The sequence below is a fragment of the Notechis scutatus genome, chromosome 2 (assembly GCF_049901735.1).
Source record: "Notechis scutatus isolate UNSWTSFEM ecotype Mainland chromosome 2, rNotScu1.2, whole genome shotgun sequence".
NCBI classification, from domain to species: Eukaryota; Metazoa; Chordata; class Lepidosauria; order Squamata; family Elapidae; genus Notechis; species Notechis scutatus.
Window position 1 is genome coordinate 126079633 of NC_142010.1, and position 24013 is coordinate 126103645.

Below are 24013 nucleotides of genomic sequence, written 5' to 3' on the forward strand. Positions count from 1 at the left end.
TTTTATTGTTTATGTCAAGTATGAGTGGGTGATCGTATATACTAAAATTAAGAAATAAATGAAAACAAATAACATAAGAAGAAGATGGATGATTGGGGGAAGAAGACTTTTCCCATGCAGTCTTCCAAGACCACCTGAGCAGATTTGGGGGGATATCCTCAAATGCTGCAGCAGAAGAGGAAAGGAGTAGGGTGAGGAGAAAACCTTATGACGTATCATATCAGCCAAAGAGTGTAGCATCCATCAATTTCCATACCATACCAACCTCCTATTTAATTTACAGTTGGTTCACTATCATTCCTCAATGATGAGGGACAGCCCCCTTGGATTGCTCAGGTTTTCTCTTTTATTAATCCCCCAGTTTTGCTCTCAAGGAAGTTGTTCCATCAACTGAAACAATCCTTCTGTGATAAAAATAAGGCTGGATATTTAGAAACATCAAATGAAAGATGACTAACATCTTACACAATGACCTAGTACAGTCTTTGCAATCTAATATGCTTTGGACTACAAGTCTATCATCTTTACTCAGTTTAAGAATGTATCAAATAAATGCAACTCAAAGTATACAATCATGTAATTTTTTGATTAATCAAATCAAGCCTATTCTTGATTTAATTAATTAAAAAAGTCATAAGAAATCCAATCAGATTTCTTTAGTGGCTAACATCTTATTCAAATGCATTGGATGTATGAATCCAATGAAATAGTTTCTGGGGGGAGGAAACAGATTGTGGCTGATTCCTGAAATTAATATCATGAACATTTCTCTTCTTTTCCAGTGTTCACTATCAATAAAGTTTCACTCCAGGCTTTTCCACAAAACGAAATACACAATGGAGTACCATTCATCCTCAACTGTTCTGTGGATATTAGCAAGAATGAACATTTCCGACTGAATTACACGTTTTCATTTTTCAAGGATGGTGAGCTTCTGTTCACTAACACAGTTGAACAAGATAGCGCCCAGTATACAATCTCAAAGGCTAGATTTTCTTCTTCAGGACAATATGAATGTTCATTAAGTGTTGAGGAGAAAAAAAAATTCAGTGACCCTTTGACCGTTAAAGTTGAAGGTAGGTGTCTCTTTATACTTTGAAGAAACAACTCAGGTATTAAAATTGTTCTTTATAGATAGGAAAGATTAAACACAAAATTTCCTTGTATTTTTACCACAGTGCTTTTTTCTAATTTTTCCTTCCTTCCTTCTTTCTTTCTTTCTTTCTTTCTTTCTTTCTTTCTTTCTTTCTTTCTTTCTTTCTTTCTTTCTTTTCTTTTCTTTTCTTTTCTTTTCTTTTCTTTTCTTTTCTTTTCTTTTCTTTTCTTTTCATTTTTCTTTTCTTTTCTTTCTGCTTATTCCAGAAAATCTTTTTGTGTTATTTTTCATTTTCTTTACTTAACATATTTTAGCCTTTTTCCTGGAAAGCACCCAGCTTTATCACTTGTGTCTCATGTTTTTCATAGTCACATCTTCCTGGTATTTTTCTGTGGATGTAGCTTCTCTTGTGTAAAATTCTATCTGGACTGCAGATTTTTATTCAGTTGTTTTTTTGAAAATCCTTTTACTCTACCATTTAGTGTTACAAATTTCCAAAGCAACAAAAACAGTCTTTCCCAAGTCTGCACTATGAGGAAGAAATCCAAAGAGGTTTTGCAACACTTGTGGCATTTGGCTCTAATCCATAAAGAAACCATGACATACAAAATGGCTTTCTTTAGGTGATCCTTTTCCCAAAGAAAGTGGCACTTTTTTTACTTTATCAAAAAGATCTCTCTGTCAGTTGCTATTTGCCTCTTTGGGTTATTTTTTTCCCTCCTGCCTTTATTATTTTTATAAATAACTCATACCTAATGCTCCTTTCTCCTCCTATTTTCCTCACAGCAACAACCCTGTGAGGCTAGTTGGGCTGAGAAAGAGACTGACTGCCCCCAAAGTCATCCAGCTGGCTTTTGATGTCCAAAGTGGCACTAGAATTTACGATTCTTTGGTTTCTAGCCCTGTGCCTTAACCAGCATGGCTCTCCAGTTTGTTACAACTTGTCATAACTTATAACAACAACTTCAAGAAAAAAAGAACTTTAGAAGAAGATCCTTTGGAAGAAAGATCCTAGGTTTTCCTTTTTTTTCAGAGCTTGAAAAAAACAGCCTGAGCTTGAGATTTTTCCTGTATTGACACATAAAAATCCCAAGATCAAGCTGAAATGGCTTTCAGCTTGTCACTTGCAAAGATATATTTTAATTCATGAATGCTTCTCTATTTTGAAGGCATAATGAAGCCGGAATTGAGTGTCCTGAAAACAGAAGTGATGGAAGGTGAAAATGTACTTTTACGCTGTGAAATGCCAGATGAAAAGCCACCTTTAATTTTCACATTTTATAAAACTAAACAGTCTGCAAATGGAGTTGTACATGAGAGAAAACGAATATCGAAACTTGAAAATTTTGTTGAGTTAGAATTTCCCATTGATGCCGGAGATAGTATTTTAAATTTTGAATGTGCTGTCGAGATGAATTTAGTGACAGGATCTCAAGCTTCAGGGCGCAGTAACCGAACAATAGTCACAGTTTCAGGTAAGTTAGTCAGACTTTTACTTTCAAAATTAATAAGCAAAATTATGCCTTTTGATTTTGTTTAAAAAATGCTGCAAACTGAGTTGTAAATTCTCATTATCCCAGATAAACACATTCTCATGGTAAACCCAACCAGCCTAAATATATTCTCTTCTACATTTTTTTTACACTTTAAGGAATCACTTAGTAATGGTTCTTTCTACATCTCATATGTCAACTTGGCTTTTAGGAACTAACTTGAAAGTCAAATCGATGAAATATTCTTAAATGTCAAATCAATGAAATATCCTTAAATATTTCTAAAAGTTAAATAAACGAAATACTCCTAAAATCAATGAAATATTCCTAAAAGGGAAACCTATGAATGATCCCAGTTCTCTAGGTGATATTGTGTCAGGGAATTGTGCAGCAGCTGTCCAGATAAAGTTGGGGACACTAACACAAACTTGCAGTGTTTTATATATACAAATATATTTATCATTCAAATTTACAGCAGTCTTTTTCATCATCCAGAAAAAAAACAACACAAGATAGTCAGGAACACAGGAACATCATGGGGTAAATTAAACATTATACAAAGCACACAGAAGAAAAAAAAGGAGGGAAAAAGGGGAAACTCCCCTTTTAAACTTACAGCAACCAATCATAGCATAGATTGCCTCATGCATGAGTCAGCACTCTCTAATTAATTACAACTCTGTTTTCTGGCCTATTGTACACTTTACTGTTCCTGCTACTAAATTAAATATCCTAACATATTGAGAAATAATTGTTATGCCAGATGGATCTTTGAATCAACAGGGCGGTTTTCAACTTGTCAGAGATATTCCAAGCATGTTAGCTGACTCATGATTGAAGGTACAAGAACTGCCGAAAGCACTGGTTCTGGATTATCCCTGATGCTGGCAGTCATATATTTTAAAATAAATTAAAGGTTTTTGTCAAATTCTTCCATGGTTCATAGAAGAGTTTTGCACAGAACTAAATGTAAGGAAATGTAACTAGTATATAAGCCCTCAAAGATCACTACAGAAAATAAAATAACCATTAGTCTTGTGACACTTCGTTTGTGCAACTTTGTCTATTGTTTTTCCAGAGAAAGTAATACTATGTATGCACCTTTGTATCCTTCTGCAGTTGATTTTTTTTTTTTTTGCATGGATCAGCTGATTAATATATGCTGTGATAAGAACGTCACCATTTTTAACCCAGGGAAAATAAAGGACATTGCATACCACCACAGTTTTCATTCCAACAACTGTTTTCAGCCATTCCACAATTGCTCTTCTTGTTACTGATGTGAGGCTTGAAAGCATCTCATGAGCTCATGGATTTGTCCTCAAATTGACCAATGGGAAGCACCGCAAAACCCCCAATTGTTTCACCTTTTCCCTGTTTTTCTAGTGATTTCTAAGTTATGTTCCAGGGAGCTACCATGTTGCTCCTCCAGAAACCATAAAAGAGCAGCAAAGGTGGTAGGGTGAGGAGCACGGTGGCTTGTGTGGTTAGGATGTTGGGTTGGAGGTTAGCAAGCCTGTGTTTGAGACCCAAATGCTACCATGGGGCAGGGATGAACTTCTGTCCTTTGCTCCAGCTTCTGCTGGGGACATGAAAGGAGCGCCCTACTGGGTTTTCTCTGAGCAGTGGTGATGCCACTGGCTAAATCTTTCAACCTGGAAGGCCCTTGGTGCTTCTGACACAAGTACTCAGCTATGCTAAGGGTAGGGTGATATCTTTAGAAACCAGTAAGCAGAACAAGGCAAGAATGCCCAGTAGGTCTGCATCCACCCCAAAGTTCCAAAATCCATGCTGCTCAATTGTCTCCACAGTCACTTTTTTTTGCACCCCAAAAGAATGAGGAGTTAACTGGCTATATAAAGAGTATATTGCCTTATAGACACAACCACGTGAGTTTTTGTGGGTGCAGAGCTTAATCTAGAAGTAGTGGAGATGTTGCCGTTAGGGAAACCCAACTCAAATATTTCATCACAATTACTTTGCTAAAGTCTGTTCATCATCATGAAGGAGCAGAGATGAAATTTTATTAAAAGGTCTTAATGCAATTTATTCTCGGCTGAACAGACATACTTATTTCTTAGAACATTGTGTATGTTCCTTAATAATCTCCCCAGTGTGAGAATAAATTCAACAGGGGTACAGAATTATATTATGAATGGTCTTTTTTGTTTAGGCCCATGCAGTGCTCTGGATTTAAAGATAAAAAGCTGCTTTAGATCATTATTTGACCTAGCAGTGTGTGTGTGTGTGTGTGTGTGTGTGTGTGTGTGTGTGAGAGAGAGAGAGAGAGAGAGAGAGAGAGAGAGAGATTATCCCTTGTTCCTTTTGTATATGGGTCAATCTTGCATGCATATACAAAGGAGTAGGGCAAGGCTTTCATTACACAGTTGAAATTACCATCTCATGCCCACCCCCAAACATGCCATTGGACACCAAGTACTTAAATCAAATGTATATTTTCCCAGAGTCTCAACAATTCCAAGAAATAAATAATAACACAGCCCGACTAACTATAAGTAATAATTGTTTTTACTTTGTATAGTTTATTTAATTTTTACTTTTATCTTTCCCACCCTTCCCTTTCCTCAGATTCCTTTATATGGATAATATTACATATATCTAAAGAAGTGGACCATAGTCAATGACATCTTAAATTCTTAGTTAGCTTATAAGGTGTGTGAGAAGTTTTACATCCGAATATACCGTATTTTATTCTTTATACTGTTTCCATCTTCCCCTCAAAATATTATCAGAGGTGGAATTCAGCAGGTTCTGACAAGTTCTCCAATTTCTGGTGGAAATTTTGCATAGTTCAGAGAACCAGCAAATACCACTTCTGACTGGAGATTTTACAGTATCCTTCCCCTGCCACGCCCACCAAGCCACACCCACAGAACCGGTAGTAAAAAAAAATTAATCCTACCACTGGGTCACATCATACCACAGAACCGGTACGGTAATAAAAAAAATTGAATCCCATCACTGTCTACAATGGTCTGAGAATCAGTGTCTCCCACTAGATAATTAACAGTCAAGCTGAAATTAAGTTAATCAGCTAAAATTAGCAACTTCCTCAAACAAGTTACCTAGACCTAATCCACATATCAAAAGATAAGATCTACAAACACAATAGAGTTAAGTAAATTAGGTCTCCCAGAGGAGCTCCATATTCACAAGAATAAACATACGAACACACACATACACACATACATGCCCCTCAAGTGTCATCCTAGAATCAGCGCATGACACCTGGACAAGCTGCCCCTATAAAATTCCACTGTTGTACCCCATTTCTCTGCAGCTTGCCCTTAAATGCAAACTGTTTTGCTTTTAGGAATAAATATTTATTCTTTCCTCATAGCTGCCTGCATCTCATTTTTATTTATTCTTACGCAGCCACAGCTTGAGTTGGAACCCCAAATTATTTTTCTGACAGCTGCCACAAGGCCCAGGTTTAGGTTTTTGCTTTAGCGGAGTAATGTAGCTACCTCTCTGGAATCTTTCCATGTGCTGTTTTGTGTTTTTTAAAATTATCATAGATTTGCTTCTTTTTTGGCAGAACCATTTTCTGTTCCTAAAATAACCATCGACTCACCACAGAATATTACCGAAGGGGATAAGATTTGTATAACATGTTCAACTGTCCTACTTCGCCAGGATCAAACTGAAATTATCTTGCAGAAAAATAAAACAATTCTGAATAGCACAAAGGGCAGAGAGACCCTAACATATTGCAAGATAGTCAAGTTGGAAGACAATGGCAATTATATTTGCACAGTGGAGCATGGAAGTGTATCTAAAACCTCTGGAGAAGAACTTGTGGTGACTGGTAAGAGATTTTTCCATCTTGCTTTAATAACTCATGGCCTGATTTTAGTCTATGTTTTCATTAATTATGGAGTGGAATATTTACTTTTTCAAGATATGAATTTATCGTATGGATGAATTCTAGTCAGAGCGGTCTCATGATGTCCTATGATGTCTTTCACACTTTGTGAAGCTATTTCAGGCGAACCCAGCAAAATATAAGGGAGTATCTAAACACACATGCCTTTCCTTTCCTCAAGTTTTAAGTACAGCAGGATTGGGGATTCATATATCATAGTTCTAGAAACAAACACAGAAGGTGTTGCATGTTTTTAGGCAAGCTGTAGGATATGAAGACAATGTTGCCTTGCCTAAGAATAAGGCAGCCGAGTCCTTCAGCCCACCATCATGAATCCACTTAAAACTTGGGAAGGGCACAGTAGACAATAAGATTTATCAGGAGTACTTTTCAAACTCAGAAATAGCATTCAGAAGGATGTTTTTGAGCCATCTCATGGAGTCTGCGGGCAAATATGAATTACTCTAATGTAGTGCATTCCTTAAAATTCCTTCAACTAAACACAGAGCCTTCCTTCTATGATAGGGTAGCATTACAGTACAGGTAGTCTTTGATTTACAACTTACAATTCATTTAGTGATCATTCGAAGTTACAACTGTGGAAAATAACAAAGGGTTGTTTTTGTATCAGACATAATTTAACATTTTTAAGAACATGTACTTAGAAAAGTAACGTGCCTTAGAATAACAAAGAAGAGTAGTTAGAAGAATAGGAAATGTTTGCAATCTTAGAAGAATAGCTAGGTGATAGAAACATGCCAGCTAACAGTTTAACCATAAGAGCTTACAGAGAAGCATAAGGCTAAAGAAACTAACTACTTATTTCAGTTTCTTGTACCAATGCAAATGGGTTCCAAGAAAGCAGGACCTGTGGGCTACTGGTAGGTGAAATTGTACACATTCACTGCTAAAGGCAAACAAGGGGAAAGGGAATTAAGTAGAGGGTGATGGAGAGATATAAACAGGGAGGGGACTCAGGTGGGTGAAACAGGCATTCCGGAATGGTTGTAAACCTTATGGCCCTTGTCAAATGGGGAAAACAAGGGAGGGACTTGAGCTTTGGGCTGAGGGAATAAAATGCTGCTGGAATCTGTCTTTGGGTGTGCTTACTTTGCTAGCCACCCAAGAACGTACTTTTCAATAAACTTTTTGCTGCTTCACTCACTTTGTCAAATCTCTGAGTGGTGAGTCTGTTTTCTCACACAACGGCAGTGAGAAAAACTGACTTATGACCAGTTTTCAAACTTGCTTCACTGTCACACCAGCATCCCACGGTCACATAATCAAGATTTGGACTCCTGGCAACTGGCCATGTAGTTATGACAGTTGCACTTTCCCAGGGTCATGTAATCACCACTTCCCAGCTGACAAGCCAAGTCAATGGAGGAAACTAGATTTGCTTAATGACTATAGGATCCAATTAACAACTGCATGATTCGCTTAACAACTATGGCAAAAAAGTTGAAAATGGGGCAAAACTCATTTAACAACTGCCTTGCTTAACAATGGAAATTTTGGGCTCAGTTGTGGTTGTATGTTGAGGACTACTTTTTAAAGTGAATGAGTGTTGTAATCCTTGTAGTTTAACGTATTTTAAGATTTACATTTATGTCTTTTTCAGCAATGTGCTATTATTTTCATGATTTCTCTTATTGTTTCCATTGTACTGTGGATGTCTTTTTAGAAGAATACATAAACATTAATCCAAACTTCCTGGAAGAAACAAAAGCCACCTTCCAGTCATTCGGCAGCGAGCAAGTGAACAAATAAGTGCATTTAGTGTTCTTAGAAGCGAAAGTGAATCATCCAGAGTTTCCTGACAGTGACAGGAAAAATTAGACCCAGAGCAAAATGCTGAAAGGGTGGTGTTGGGGCCAGTATCACCCATGCATGAAATTTAAACAATAATTTTGTATGCTTTGGCATACAATAGGCCCTTTTACATAGCAGGAAACCCATGGACTGAATAGTTCCTTTCAACAGATTGTCCTTCCCCCATTATTTCTGCAAACTTGAGAATGGCAAATTTCTGTTGGGCAATTAAGCTTGTTTTCGCTATTAAAAACAGAAAAAGGCAGCTCAGTTTTGTAAGCTGCCAAGAATCACTGAATTGTGGCAGGTCACACATTTCATAGATAAATGTGCAGTTCGTGCCTGGGGTACTAAGACTTGATATCCCATGCATTATGTACTGATAAGGAAGAGGCTTTGTACATTGCAGTTATTATAGTTAACCTGTTCCTTTCATCTCTACAATCACCTTACAAATTCCTCCTCACTATAATTCCAATGATGATGATGAAATGTTATCCATTCAATCGTGTCCAATTCTTGGTGATGCTATGAACCATGTCTCTCCACATCTTCTGATCTTGCACAACTTCTTTGTGTTGTTCTGTGCTCTGGCTGGTGTCAACTTTGATGGTGATAATTCCAGTACTATTAACTTAACATTCCCTGTTGGATGACGGAGGGAAAATCTATCTATCTATCTATCTATCTATCTATCTATCTATCTATCTATCTATCTATCTATCTATCTATCTATCTATCTATCTATCTATCTATCTATCTATCTATCTATCTATCTGTGTTTGGAACCATTATTCAAGAATTTTGACCATATGCTCCCACTAATTATTTTAATGGTTTTTTTATTTTTGGGGTTCTGAAAGGGTAGTTCACACTCTGTAAAACTAACATTTGATGACATATCTTAGTGTGAAGGTGGTAGGTATCTTTACTGGATTGCAACTCATACAAGCAAGTATGAGTGTCTCTGGATTTGGGCTAGTTCTGGAGTGGTGCCATTGATAACTCTAGAAGTATTAGTAACACCTCCCCCCACCCCCCGCAGGCAGAGTTAGCGTATAATCTGGGAGTCCTCCTGTACTCATGAGTTCTAATCAAGGAATAGTTGGTAGCTATGCCTAAAATGTAGAAAGGTAAAGATTTCCTTGTCCGGTCATGTCTGACTCTAGGGAGCAGTGCTCATCTTCATTTCTTAGCCAAGGAAACCAGCGTTGTCTGAAGACATTTCCCATGGTCATGTGGCCAGCAGTGCTATACGCCAAAAGTGCATGGAATGGTGTTACTGTTCCACTGTCCCACCAAAGTGGTACTTATTAATCTACTCACATTTGCATGCTTTCAAAATGCTAGGTGGGCAGGACATTTGCACAAATCCCATTTTATGTACCAGTTGCACCTTTTCTTGGATCTGCTGGTAGTCTTTCATGCCTTAGTCATTTTCAGATTGAATTACTGCAACACCCTGTCTTGAAAAGCATTTGAATCCTTCAATTGGTCCAGGAAACAATCGACATGCATAGTATTGGGTACATCTCAACTCTGATTTAGACTTGTCCACAACTGAGTGTAGGTATCGACATATATCTGCACTGTGAAGGGGTTGATGGATAAAAGTAGGTTGCTGATAGTTGTAGGCGGGTTGAGGTGCATACCTCCCAAATGTCAACTATGTGTTGTGTAGAGATGCATGTCCTTCATGCTGATTGATTGTTCCTGTTGGGAGGCAGGTGGAAGGGAAGTCACATTGTTGTTTGAAGGCCCCCTATCCAAAAAACTGGCATTCACAAAAGTATAATGCAACAGCTATGCCATTGTCTCCGAATAACAGGCGCAAGTGTTCTCTGACTGTAGTGATGCAGAAGTCTAAACCACGACTAAGTTTGTCTATGCAACTCACTGGTGTAAGGTGCCAGCTACAATTTTTAAGGTCAAATATAGCACAGAGCCAAAACTGCCTCACCCCAGTCATTTCTGACTGTCCCAACAGGGCACATATACTTCAGGTCTCCTCAATGATATAGAGCCATCTTGCATGAGCCTAGGAGTCACACAGTCTCTGTGACCGTGCCTATCTTAAGAAACAGTATTTCCCAACCCAGCCCCAGATCTAAATGTTTCTGACCCTCTTGGCCTTTCAGAAGTTTATGAAATCCTGGTTACCCCTCCACAAGGAGAGCCAGGTTGTTAGCAGAAGCCGGTATCCATGCTTTTGAGATTGTATTTGTGAAGTGCTTTGACTACTGCTTTATATTGGTTATTTGCTTAAGATGGGTAGCTGTATAAATTTTCTAAATAAACAACTATCTTCAGACTCCCCTTCTCGTTCCAGATCAGTAATATATGCTCTCTCGTTATTTTGCAGAACTGTTTTCCAAACCGATGTTAGTGGTTAATAAAACCAAGTGGGACGAAAACAGCATCGTACGAATTCAGTGTCAAGTGAATGGCCCAATGCCGATCAGTCTCTCGCTCATAAAGGACAACAAAATATTGATAAACTCCAGCATTTACACGGCTCAACTCCGTGTATCTGACAGTGGAATCTATATGTGTAGAGCAGAGATAAACAACATTTCCAAGGAAAGTGACCCAGTATTTCTCCACATTTATGGTAGGTTGATTTAAAGATGTGAAGCCCTCTGTTTTTACTTCTGCCTTCTCTAACCTGGAGCTCTTCTAGATATCAATAAAGGAGAATATTTGTAGTTCAGGGTTGAAATGAGGGTTCCTTGGTGCTCTCTGACCTTGCTTGTTTTCTTGCAGATGTTTCATTACCCAAATTAGGTAACACCATGATGTTTGGGTAATGAAATGTCTGCAAGGAAACAAGCAAGGTCAGAGAGCACCAAGGAACCCTCTTCTAGATATGCTGAGAGTTGGGACAGCTTGGAAATCTTGGAAATCTTAGCTGGCATGTCCAATGCATTTGGAAAAGCCAAGGCTAAGGAAGGCTTTCTTATCTGATAAATTGGAAATCTTTATACGCTTGAATGCAAACCTTTCTGTAACTTTATGGTACAGGTAACCCCCAACTTATGATCAGTTGCTTAGTGACCATTCAAAGTTATGATGGACCTTCAAAAACTATTTAGGACCTGGTTCCGAAGTTCCAACAACTCCCCCGAGACAGGCAGTCACATGACCCTTTTTGACCCATTCTTCAACTAGCCCACATTTACAGCTGTTTGCGGTACACCGTGGTCATGTGACCAAGCTTTACGACAGTGTGTGATTACTCATGTTTCATTAAATGAATCAGCTCATATCTGTTTCATTAAATGAATCAGCTCATATCTGTGTCCTGCGGTAGTGCATTTTTGTCCCGTACTACTTTCATAAAGAATACAGTAATCCTCGACTTACGGCCACAATTGTAGTGAAGTGAGACATTTATTAAATGAATCTTAACTTTACGACCTTCCTTGCCACAATTGTTGAGTGAATCACTGCAGTTGATCAGTTTTTAACTCAGTTGATAAGTGAATCTGGCTTCTCCATTGATTTTGCTTGTCAGAAGGTCTCAAAAGGGGATCACATGACCTTGGGACACAGCAATGGCCATAAGTATGAACCAGCTGCCAAGCATCTGAATTTTGATCATGGGGAGGCTGCAAAGGTCAAAACTGAGAAAAACAGTCCTAAGTCACATTTTTCAGTGCTTTTGTGACTTTGAATGGTTACTAAATGAGCTGTTGTATTTCTGAATAAGGATAGACTGCACTTCCCCTCACCATTGTGTGTGGCTTTCTTTCTGCACTTTCATTTCCCATTTTAGGAATTAACTGCCATGCAATGAAACAGGGTTGTTTTATTATTTCAACTGCAATAATCTCCTAATGTGTGAGATAGGCGGCAAATAAATTTAGTTAGTTAGTCAGTCATTCAGTCATTCATTCATTCATTCAGTCAGTCAGTCAGTCAGTCAGTCAGTCAGTCAATTGATAATACTCTTGTTTCTTTCCAGCTCCAGTTTCTCTGCCTGTCCTTTCTCAACCATTTTCCCAAGTAGGTGTTCTGGATAAGTTCTTTGTCTTACAATGCTACTCAAAGTTTGGGACTCTGCCTATAACATACTCCCTTTACAGAGGGAATATATATATCAGGAAGATTGTGACTGAACAAAATGTGCCAGCAAACTTTACAGTCAAAGCGACTAGCATCCAAGAGTCTGGACAATACAGGTGCCATGCTAACAATGGCCACTCTATTTCACAACAAAGCAAAAGGATAAATGTCACAATAATAGGTAACTATTTAGTATGCTTCTTTTTTTTTTTGAAGATTGGCGAAAATTGCTGTTTGTCTGAATCTGAATATATCTGAAGGGTGCTAGGTTGGGAAAACTGATCTGTTGATAAGGTATCTGTTCATAAGGTTCCTTTGAAAAATCTTAGAACTCTTATGTTGCTATTTTTTAAAAAAGATCCTAATATAGACAGGATTTCCTTGCCTTTGTATGCTGTCTGGAAATGGATTCCATTAGAGATGACAGAGCTTTATGTTCACCTACAGCAATTCTATTTTTTTTTTTTTACACATAAGCCCAGCCAATTTGGTCTAGTGGTGAAAGCACCAGAGTAGAAAGCGGGAGACCCTGAGTTATAATCCTGTTTTAGGCATGAAAGCCCTCTGGGTGACTATGGGCCAGTTCCTCTCTCTTAGCCCAAGCCATCTTACAGGGTTGTTGTTGTGGGGGAAATAGGAAGATAAAAGTATGTTGGAATATATTTGCTGTCTTGAATTGTTTGTACAAATTATAAAAGCAGGAGACTAAATAAATAAAAAATAAAACAGTTGGGAAGGATTGGGACCTTTGCTAACCCAATTTAACCTGCTGCTGACTTTTGTCCATGTACTTTCATCCACAGCTCCTGTTGTTAATATAACTTTTAAAAGAGAACCAGAGGAGAACATAGAAGATGGCAATGGACTCGTATTTTTCTGCTCAGTTGCATCAGGATCCTTCCCTATTGAGTTCCACTTTTTTAAAGAAAACGATGGCAAATCCTTACATCAGGTCATAGAAAAGAAAAAACAGGTAGTTTCTTGGGCGAAGGAAAGCTTCACAAGCCAGGATGAAGGGAGTTACTTCTGCAGAGCTGACAACCAAGCAAAATCTTTTGTGGAAAGCCAGAAGATCCTTGTCAAGGGTATGTCCTGCTCCTGAGCACAGAAGACAAAGTCTATTGGCCCTGCCTTCTGTTCTTGATCACGATGGGGATGAACACGCATTGTGTCATCATGACACAAGGTGTAGATACTGCATTTGATGAGGTTAAATTTCACCATGTAATACCTCCAAGAAGTACTAAGAACCGCTTCTTAGTACAAGGATTCAAAAGAAAGAATTGAAGTGTGTATTGTGCACCACAAGAGGATAAGGGATAATTTTTCTGCATTTCTGAAAACGTTTTCTTAGAACAATCTTTCAGATTTTGTTCTATACAGTTCGTTTTAGTGACTATTCAAAGTTACAATGGCACTGAAAAAAGTGATTTATGACTGTTTTTCACAGTTACGACCATTGCAGCCTCCCCATGGTCATGTGATCAAGATTCAGATGCTTGGCAATTGGCTCATATTTATGACCATTGCTGTGTCCCAAAGGTCATGTGATCCCCTTTTGTGATCTGACAAGCAAACTCAATGAGAAAGCCAGATTCATTTCACAACCTGGTTACTAACTTATCGACTGCAGTGAGCCACTTAATAACTTTGGCAAGAAAGGTCATAAAATGAGGCAAAACTCACTTAACAAATGTCTCACTTAACAACAGAAATTTTGGGCTCCATTGTGGGTGTAAATCGAGGACTACATGTACAATATTGCAGATGCCAGGATGAAACTTAGATAGGATCTAACAGGAAGCATGAATTATCCCAGCTTTCAAACAAACGCAGAGGTAGTCCTTGATGTACGACCACAACTGAGCCCCAAATTTCCATCGCTAAACAAGGCAGTTGTTAATTGAGTTTTGAACCATTTTACAACCTTTTTTTGCCAAATGTTAAATGCATCACTGCAGTTATTAAGTGAATCACCTGGTTGTTAAGTGAATCTGGCTCCCTCCCCCATTGACTTTGCTTGTCAGATGATGACTGGGAAGTTTGGCAAATGGTGATCACATGACCTCGAGATAGTGCAACTGTCATAAATACACGTACATGCCAGTTGCCAAGAGTTTGAATTTTGATCACATGACCATGAGGATGCTGCAATGGTCCTAAGTGTGAAAAATGGCCGTAAATCACATTTTTCAGTATCACTGTAACTTCGAATAGCCACTAAATGGATGGTTGTAAGTCGAGGACTACCTGTCATACCTCTTCAGGGTCATAGATAGAGAACAAGTGATGGAACCACATGTACCACATAAAAAATTGCCCTCTATGGACAAGAGGGGAGAATTTGCACCTTGATGCACATTTTCTCAGTTTGGTGTTAGAAGCTGCTGCCTGTACATCCAGGAATGTAACATGCCAATGGAAAGAAGCTCGTGTTCTTTCATACCAAGCAGAAGTACAAAGAGAATTCCATTACACCTAGCCGTTATTATGTGGCTTTTCCTCAGTATTTTGTCCAATTCTGTTACAGCAGCGGTGACAAACTCAAGGGTGCTTAGATCTGGCCCATGAGGCCATCTTGGAAACAGGGAAGGACTGGCCCATGGCGCTTCTGCCAGAGAAAACAGAGCTTGGGAGGGCTGCGCACGGCCCTCCCAGGCTCTCCTTTTGGCTGTGATAGCCTTCTACAGCCCTCTGACAGAGAAAACTGCTTAATTTCTCCCAATCAAGCAGAAAAAAATAGATGCCCTTTTTGCTAACAAACTAACAAATATATATAGGAATAGTAATGGGGGACTTCAATTACCCAATTGGAAGTCTTAATTCCGCACCAAGTGAGAAATCAAAGAGGTTCCTAACCAACCTAGCTGACAATTTTGTTGTCCAAAAGGTAGAGGAGGGAACTAGAGGCAGTGATGGGATTCAAATAATTTAACAACCGTTTCTCTGCCCTAATGATTGCTTCCAACAACCAGTTCACCAAACTGCTCAGAAAGTTAACAACTGGTTCTGCCGAAGTGGTGCGAACTGGCTGAATCCCACCACTGACTAGCGGGGCTTACCGTATTTGCCGGCGTATAAGGCGACCCGGCGTATAAGGCGACCCCCACCACCACCGGAAACGCCCTCCAGAAATCCCGGGGCTGCAGCGGCAGGGCGGAGTGCCAGGGGCCATGGGAAGAGCAGGAAGGCTGCAGCCTCGGGCGGAGCGAGGCGGCGGGATGAAGCGGAAGCGCGCAGGGGATCCGGGAAGCCAGAGGCGCCTTCGCTGCGTCCAACAAGCATCCGAAAGCCGGCAGTGGATATGCCGGCGTATAAGGCGACCCCCCACTTGGAGGCATGTTTTTCGGGGCAAAAAAGTCATCTTATACGCCGGCAAATACGGTAATTCTTACAAACACAGAAGAAGTGATAGAGGGAGCTGAAACTTGGGTGCAGGAGCCTTGGGTGAGAGTGACCATGTCACACTAGAATTCCACATACCGCAAACACAAGCAATAGAACGTAATCATACCAAAGTCGGGGCTGAGAGCTGCAGGAGGCTGTCATGGCCGTCGTGGCCAAAAACAGAGCCTCGACGATTGACATAGAGCTGGCCACGCCCTCCCTGGCCATGTCTACCCCAGCCCTCCGAGGTCAAATACAACCCGGATGTGGCCCTCAATGAAATCGAGTTTGACAGCCCTGTGTTAGAGTAAAATTGCATGGCAGGATCTGCCTGTCCAGCTCCTTCCCATAACGACTCCAAGCGAAGGCAGGTAGTCCTCAGAATAATAGAATAACAGAGTTGGAAGGGACCTTGGAGGTCTTCTAGTCCAACCCCGTGCTCAGGCAGGAATACCATTTCAGACAAAGGGTTGTCCAATCTCTTCTTAAAAACCTACAGCATTGGAAGCAATTTGTTCCTCTGATTAATTGTTCTAGCTGTCAAACCGTCCTCAACTTACAAAAGTTCATTTACTGACTGTTCAAACTTACAACGGTACTGAAAAAAGTGACTTATGACTGTTTTTCACACTTATGACCTTTGCCACCTCCGTATGATCATCTGATCAAAATTCAGATTCTTGGCAACTGACTCATATTTATGACCAATGCAGTGTCCCAGGGTCATGTGGTCATTTTTGCGACCTTCTGACAAACCAAGTCAGTTGAGGAAGCCAAATTCATTTAACATCTGAGTTACTAACTTAAGAACTGCAATGATTCACTTAACAGCTATGGCAAGGAAGCTTATAAAATGGAGCAAAACTCACTTAATACATGACTCGTTCAGCAGCAAAAATTTTGGGCTCAGCTGTGGTCATAAATCGAAGACTACTTGTAACATTTTTTTCCAATATTCCTCTATTGGAAACCTCGGGGATTTTCCTCCTTCTAACATAGCTGGAGAGGATTGTGTTTCAGTAGCACCATTTCTGATCACCTTGTTTTGAAGAAGAGGAGTATGGAAACCAGGAAGGGGGAGGTGGAGGGTCAACCTTTTTATACTCCTACTTTATGCTTTGACTTTGTGCACAAGATTATTAGAACAGTTAAAATAAACTCTAACTTAGTACCGTAACTGATCCAGACACAGTGAAGGGTTGACACGGTAAGAAGATATTCTTATGATATTATATGCCTGAATTGTGATCTATTTTTCTCTTAATTTTTAGTTGTCATGGCTTCGTGGAAGAAAGGACTTATTATAACCACAATCCTCCTGATTTTTCTTGCTGCTATAATTACAATCATTTGGTTGAATTGTCGTTCGAAAGCAAACGGTAAAACCTGCCTTAAAAATCTTTAGTTCTTACTAGATTAGTGAATAGTACAGAAACCTTCTTCTGAACCTTTTGTTATTAGAATTCATGTTGCATTTCCCTTATTAACCCTGACAAAAGGAATAAAAAAAGACCACCTCCACCCACCTCAATTAATACTCTTTTTTTTTTTCTAAACTAAATTTGTGCTTCGTTTGTCCTGCAGTGGTGCTTCTGCTGATTGGCTGGAAAGTTAAATTTGCAAATGCACACCAATTTATAGTGTTAGGGGATATGTTAGTGAACATAGTGAAAATGTTTATGGAGACTTCTGTTGCAGTATGGGGAAAAACTGAGATGACAGAAGAATTCGTTTGCAAGTTGAAATGGAGAAGAGTATTTGAATTTACAAAATGCAGGCATGTTCTAGGCATTAATCATGAGTTTGCATGCCATACTAATCCTAAATATAGTTGTCTTGGTCCTGGATTAACCCATTTAAGATTATATGTGAAATTGTTCAATATGAGGTATTCAAACAAATTATGGCTTATGGAACATTTGATATTCTCTCCCAATTCTCAAAAAAACCCCAAACAATTAGCTACTATGTTTTTTATGTACTGTGTTTGTAAATCCAGGCCCATGTTTTAATAATTTATATCGAAAATGTTTACAGCAATAATAAGAACTAATACAAACTTTGGTAGAATAGAGAAAAGGAAAAGAAAAGAAGGAAGGGGAAGAAGAAGGTAGGGTAGGGTAGGAGAGGAGAGAAGAGGAAAGGAAAGGAAAGGAAAGGAAAGGAGAGGAGAGGAAAGGAAAGGAAAGGAAAGGAAAGGAAAGGAAAGGAAAGGAAAGGAAAGGAAAGGAAAGGAAAGGAAAGGAAAGGAAAGGAAATACTAAAAGTGCAATAAGAAAATAAGTAGAGAAAAGCAGGAAGAAAGAGAAGTGGCTTCCAATGTTCTTCACATCAAGTATAAGTGCAATTATATTTTAACCTCTCTCTCTCTCTAAAGTCACATCTTTTTTTCATTTTTATGCAAAACGTTCACAAGGGGTTTCCAGTCACCAATGAATGTAGTTATTGTCCTTTCTTTAATGAAAGAACTCTGCAAGGTCTGTCAACCCTATATAGTGAATATTTAGTTCCACGTGACCAGGAAAATTGAATTAATTAATATGTTTAAAAGGGGAAAAAACAGTATATTTGAAGATATACAAAATAATGTTCTAAAAATTTCATTGATCGATTAAAATTTATATCTGGTAGCAAACAGTAATTGAAAATATCTGCTTAGATAGCCCAGGAAACTCTTAAATATATATTTTTAGGATATTTTTGTAGAACTATCCTATTTAAAACTATGTGATTAATTTTTGATTGTCAGTGGAAAGGGAATGTATATGTTACTGTTCATAAAACTGATTTCTGGTCATTGGTTCTCTATGGGTTATAGAGTTTTGTTTTTTTTTTGATAGCAACATTTTTACAAATGTTGTCTTGCAAGATTTTTTTCATAACTGCCCCATTTGCCATTTTACATGGCCCTACTTTACAAACTCTATTGTTATTTCTGATAGCTACGATGACAAATTATTCTTTAAGAAGTTAGAGAAAACTAACATGAGTTTAAACTAAGATCCATCTGCTTCCAAAGTTCTTTGTGCAGTGTAACAGTATCAGAAGCACTTTTCCTCCATGTTCATTTGTTTATACAACTGCCTTTCTGTTTCTGCACTGCAACATAGTAATTTATTGTTTTTTTCCTCCCTCTTATCAAGCGAAAAACATTTCTACGGAGTTGGCTGTGTAAGTTGGAATTCAAATTGTTATTGATGATATATGTATATCGGTGATGATGATAATGATGATGATGATGTCATCCATTCAGTCATATCAGATTTTTGCCAATTCTATGGGCCAGGTCTCTCCACATCTTCCAATCTTGCATTACTTCTTTGAATTTTTCTGTGGTTGGTGTCAGCTTTGATGGTGTCCAGCCATTGTGTTCTTTGGTGGCCTGGTTTCCTTTTACCGCTAACTCTTCCAAACATAATTGCTTTCTGCACGTATATCTATAGGAAGCAATAAATAAATTCCTACCGTTATTCTGTAGGAACACTCTCATTGATCTGCCCAAATGACAAATAATTTAATTAATTACCGGTAGTTAAATTATACAAATGTTTTGAGAGCATTAAGAAAGTTTCTGCTATAGAAGTGGTCCATTGGGAGATGTAGAACTATTGAATTAAGAATATTCGGTAAAGAAGGAAATCAGAGTTCAGACATTTCCCCAATTAATTGTACGGGTATACCTCCCCAGGAAAAAGGTGAAGTGGTGAGGAATATCACAGAGGGCTAGAAAAGTATCAGGAAGAAACCTCAATAGTTGCCTTCTGCTAAATGGGTGTTTCGTGAGTGGGCGTGTCAGCCATTTGGTGGAAGAGCCTATAACACGATTGTAATATTCCCGAATAGATTCACCAGTTCAGAAAAGTTGCCTATATGGCAGGAGTCCCCAACTCCCAGGCTGTGGACTAGTACCAGTGTGCAGCCTGTTGGAAACTGGGCCATGGAAGGGGTGGGCATACATGTGAAGCTCCCACTGCCACTGATGTTTCTGCTGCTGGTCCGCAGAATCAGAAAGGTTGGGGACGGCTGCTCTATGGCATCAGAGGGGTATACAACTGAGACCCTGGATAATCCTGTGTGTAATTTGTAATGCAAGTGCCTCTTTATTTCCCTTGTTCTCTTTCATTTTAGATCCAAAAGAGCAACCAATTCAGTGGATGGGAAACGGATAACGGGACAAAATAATGAAGGAGAATTCTATTATGGTAAGATTATTTGCTTCCTTAATGCCCGTTATAGATTTGGGCACTTCCTCATAGAAGCTATGAAATACTCCCATCCATTGTGGAAATTGGCCTTTCTAACTTAATCTGCCCTGGCAACAAAGCAGAATAAGAATTTGATCTGCACCAAAGAACATCTCCTTTCATGCCAGCTTCTGGTAGGAGAAAACCCGCAGGACTTCTGTGATTAGACTTCCCATCCTATGAGTGTCATCCAAAGACAAGCGAAGTGGGGAAAGAGAAATAGACTCAAGAAAACTGGCATCAAAGCTGCTCTTCACCACTTTTTTTTCTGGAAGTAACACCCTTTTAGTAAAGCTGCCCATGGCTTTACCAAATAATTTGCTCCCATTTCGTCTCCTGCTAGCCACAGGTTGGCAGAGAAGTGAGAGCAATAGCATTTTGGCACAATTGGAGAATTGTGACACTGAAAATCAGTGCTAAGGACCAGAAAGGGGACATGCAACCACCACTGGCTCCCCGGCTCACCCCGGGTCTTGGTCCATTTTAGACTGACCAGATAACACAGATTGTGCTAGAAGAAGCTGGTAAACACAACTGAAGCAGATAAATGTTGGTGTTGAACGTTGAAAATGTTGATGGTGCCTCTCCTCTAAATTCACTTGGCGGGTCCTCTCCAATCTGCAATTAGCTGATCATGCGGAAGAATCCTTTATTGTGTAATGCCAACATAATTCCAGCATTGCCAAGATGATGACAACAATGATAGTGGTCCAGTCTAGGGCCAAGATCATTAACTCCTCTTGGCCCAGTGTAACAGTTGTGTTAATGTAACCAAACATGGGACTGTAATGGGGAATTACTGACAGATGCATTTTTTTCCGGGGTAATTCCTTAGAGACTAGTTGATAATTATAGCTGAAAATAAAGAATGAGAATGGTCAGAGTCTGAAATGGGTAAAAACACTAATTCTCTCCCTGATGCTCCTTTTTGTCTTTTTATCTTCATTTTTGCCATTTAGGTTCGGGGTATAATGAAGATGGTGAAAAAAATCATATCAGTGCAAAAGAGGATAATAGAGGTAATATCTTTCTTTGGGTTTCCACATCAAATTTTAACTTTTTAGTGTGGTGCCTTTCTCTACTTGAATCCACCTATGGGATACACCCCTTGGCAACAGGGTTTTTTCTCCTCCTTTGATGTTACCTTTATTTTACACTCCACCCATGCACGGTACATCCTTGAATTGCCTTTAGGTGTAATTATGCTACAGCCACATTTCCTTTCTTAAGCCAAGGTCACGCAGAGCAGTTTAGAGATGTGTAAAATGTGGCCATGTCTGGCAGACAATCCTTTTGCAGTGCAGTCGGGTAAAATAAAATAAACATGAAGGAGGAAGATCATCCTAAAGGAAGTCTCTCTTTGTGGTTGCTAGAATTGACACCAGCTTAATAATACATAAGTACAGAATAACAGAGTTGGAAGGGACCTTGGAGGTCTTCTAGTCCAACCCCCTGCTGAAGCAGGAGACGCTATACCATTTCAGACAAGTGGCTCTCCTGTCTTTAAAAACACCAGTTTTGGAGCATCCACAACTTCTAAAAGCACCCATTCCATTGATTAATTGTTCTACCTCTCAGGAAATTTCTCCTTAATTCAAGGTTGCTTCTCTCTTTGTTTCCATCCATTATTTCTTGTCCTGCCTTCTGGTGCTTTGGAAAACAGATTGACCCCCCCTGCCCTCCTTTGTGGTAGCCACTCAAATACTGGAACACTGCTATCATGTTTCCTCTAATTCTTTTTTTCACTAGATTAGACATATCCAATTCCTGCAACTGTTCTTCCTATATTTTTGTCTTAAGCCCCATCTTTGTTGATCTTTTCTGCACTGTTTCTAGAGTCTCAACATCTTTTTAATATTGTGGAGACCAAAACTGGATACAGTATTCCAACTGTGGCCTTACTATGGTTTTATAAAGTGGTACTAATATTTCAGATGTTCTTGATTCCTATCCCTCTGTTAATGCAACCTATAATCAATCCATCAATTAATAATCTATAAGAATTATAATATAGTCAATAAAACCTATAATCAGGCAGGCAATTAATCAAGGGGAAAAAAAGAAAGATTTACAGGATTGAAACTAAGAAATAACAGATAAAACTAGCATAAATATCATAAGATATTTATGATATAAATACAAAAGAAGCATTTAGATTTTCCCCCCATTAATCATTGTAGTGAAGGTAGGTTTTTACTTCATTATCACTGTATTACTATTTTTGATGTGTTGGTTTGTTGGTTAGTTATACTTCTTTTGGATACTCAAAAGTTGTGCTGGTCTGGGTTTTTTTTTTTTCCTTTTCCATCAAACCACGGCTTAATGTGTTGCACGAACACACACAGTGTCTTATTCTGCTGGTTTATACATCATACCAAGCCGTAAAGTGTTTGCTGGAGGAAAATGCACATATTTAGTCATTTAGACAAAGGCTTGTATTGTTTTTATAAAGTCAGTGGGAATAAGATCAACTTGAACCAACGGCAGACATATGCAACTTCTCGGTTGTTTTGGAGTCCAACCGAAACAAAAGTTTTCTTACTCTGCTTGTGGCAGGATCTGACCTTGAAGTTCCTGAAGTGGAATATACGGAAGTACAAGTATCGGTGCCTGACCCTTACCGAGGTAAGGAGGACGTCTTGGGACACAGTGTGTCCAGAACAGCTGTGAGATTGATGGTAGTTCCTGAAATTGTTTTTTTTTTCAGAAGCAGCCACAATTAGGCCTGGATAAACAGGAAGAAATGCACCTTCAAGAGCCAGCAGCTCTCTTCCTTCTAGCTTGTTTATTAATTAACAAACCAGCCTTTTATCCTGTTCATTGTGACAAGACGGGCCACCTCATGCACTGAAACGTTAGCCTGAAAAAGCCATCAAAGCTATCCCGTTCATTTCTGCCTTCAGCCTTCCGAACAGCAGATTAAATCAGACATTGAACAAGTGGGCCATTCTCATTTCCTGCTCTTTCCTTCCAACGGCTGCCTCGCAATTGGGTCTGAAAACTTACCCTTACTTCCAGAGCAGAGGGGGTTTGGGGGGAAGAGGGAAAAGAAATCAGACTATGGGGCGCCGGCATGAGGCACAACTTCATAATTTTCCTCTTTAACCTGTATTAGGTTGACTTCAGAAAACTAGCTGTATAAAAGTTACCTCACCAGAAGATGACTCTGGGCAACTGAAACTAGAATATGTCTCCCCAGCCCGGTGCCCCTTAGGGGGTCCTACATACCAGCCATCAAGGCTGCCCACTATATCTAACTTCCAGGGTTTGAGTTCTGCTCATCTATGGTATGATGTCAGTCTATGGAATTATTTTTCCCTATTGGCTAGCTTAGAGAGCAATACGTACCCTCAGTTCATGCAAAACTATCTTTCAGGGCCTGTTTCTCCTGTCCTCCTGAAGCCCTTATTGGAGTATTTCCATCCTGCCATTCATTCAGTCAACAGAGGCTCTAAAAGGCTTGTGTGATGTCTCCCAGTAGACAAATAAATGGATTGGTGTGAGCGGGAAAATACCCCATGCCCTGGGGAGGGGGGGAATAGAAAAAGGGTGCTAAGGACCAATTTATTTGGGCAGTTTGGGGGCAGTAAAAATGCCCCACCCCAATTAGTCAACCATGTCTTGGGATTTCTCCCAGCAGATTTGAAGACACATCTGGTAATGCCTTGAATCCAGAGTCTTAGGTATGAGCAACCTAGGCAAGACTGTGATTAGTTCGTGTTAGTTTTGTGAGTGCGTGTATATTTATGAACTTAGAAAGTGGGCCACACCTTAACAGAGCTTTTATAGCCTCATAAGCAGGGATGATCTCATTTGATATTTTAAACAGAAATCCTTAAAAGGTTAAAAAAAAAAACCCTTCCAAGCTGTCATGCCAGCACATTTCCTTTCTTCTACAAAATGAGACTGAATGTCTCACTTCCAGGTTTGAATAAGGTTCCAATTTTTCTCTCTCAGTTTGGTGCAGACACTTAATAATGGCATCTTGGCCGTTATTAAAAATGTATCTTTGTATATGGCATTATTGAAA

The 24013-nt window shown here is 39.2% G+C and overlaps 1 protein-coding gene across 2 annotated transcripts in view; it reads left to right on the forward strand.

Moving 5' to 3' along the window:
* Nucleotides 1-24013, forward strand: part of PECAM1 (platelet and endothelial cell adhesion molecule 1) — a 63333-nt gene that overhangs the window by 21002 nt on the left and 18318 nt on the right. The window contains exons 3-14 of one of the 2 annotated variants that reach the window (XM_087956111.1): nt 783-1076; nt 2266-2571; nt 6149-6418; nt 10650-10898; nt 12252-12533; nt 13156-13437; nt 17011-17118; nt 18883-18910; nt 19868-19941; nt 20943-21002; nt 22540-22608; nt 22691-22844. In XM_087956111.1, the coding sequence (XP_087812237.1) occupies nt 783-1076; nt 2266-2571; nt 6149-6418; nt 10650-10898; nt 12252-12533; nt 13156-13437; nt 17011-17118; nt 18883-18910; nt 19868-19941; nt 20943-21002; nt 22540-22608; nt 22691-22716 (2048 nt within the window). In that variant the 3' untranslated portion in view covers nt 22717-22844. Of the gene's footprint in view, nt 1-782; nt 1077-2265; nt 2572-6148; nt 6419-10649; nt 10899-12251; nt 12534-13155; nt 13438-17010; nt 17119-18882; nt 18911-19867; nt 19942-20942; nt 21003-22539; nt 22609-22690; nt 22845-24013 lie in introns of those variants that run through there. The other variant, XM_087956110.1, reaches the window with a different exon arrangement.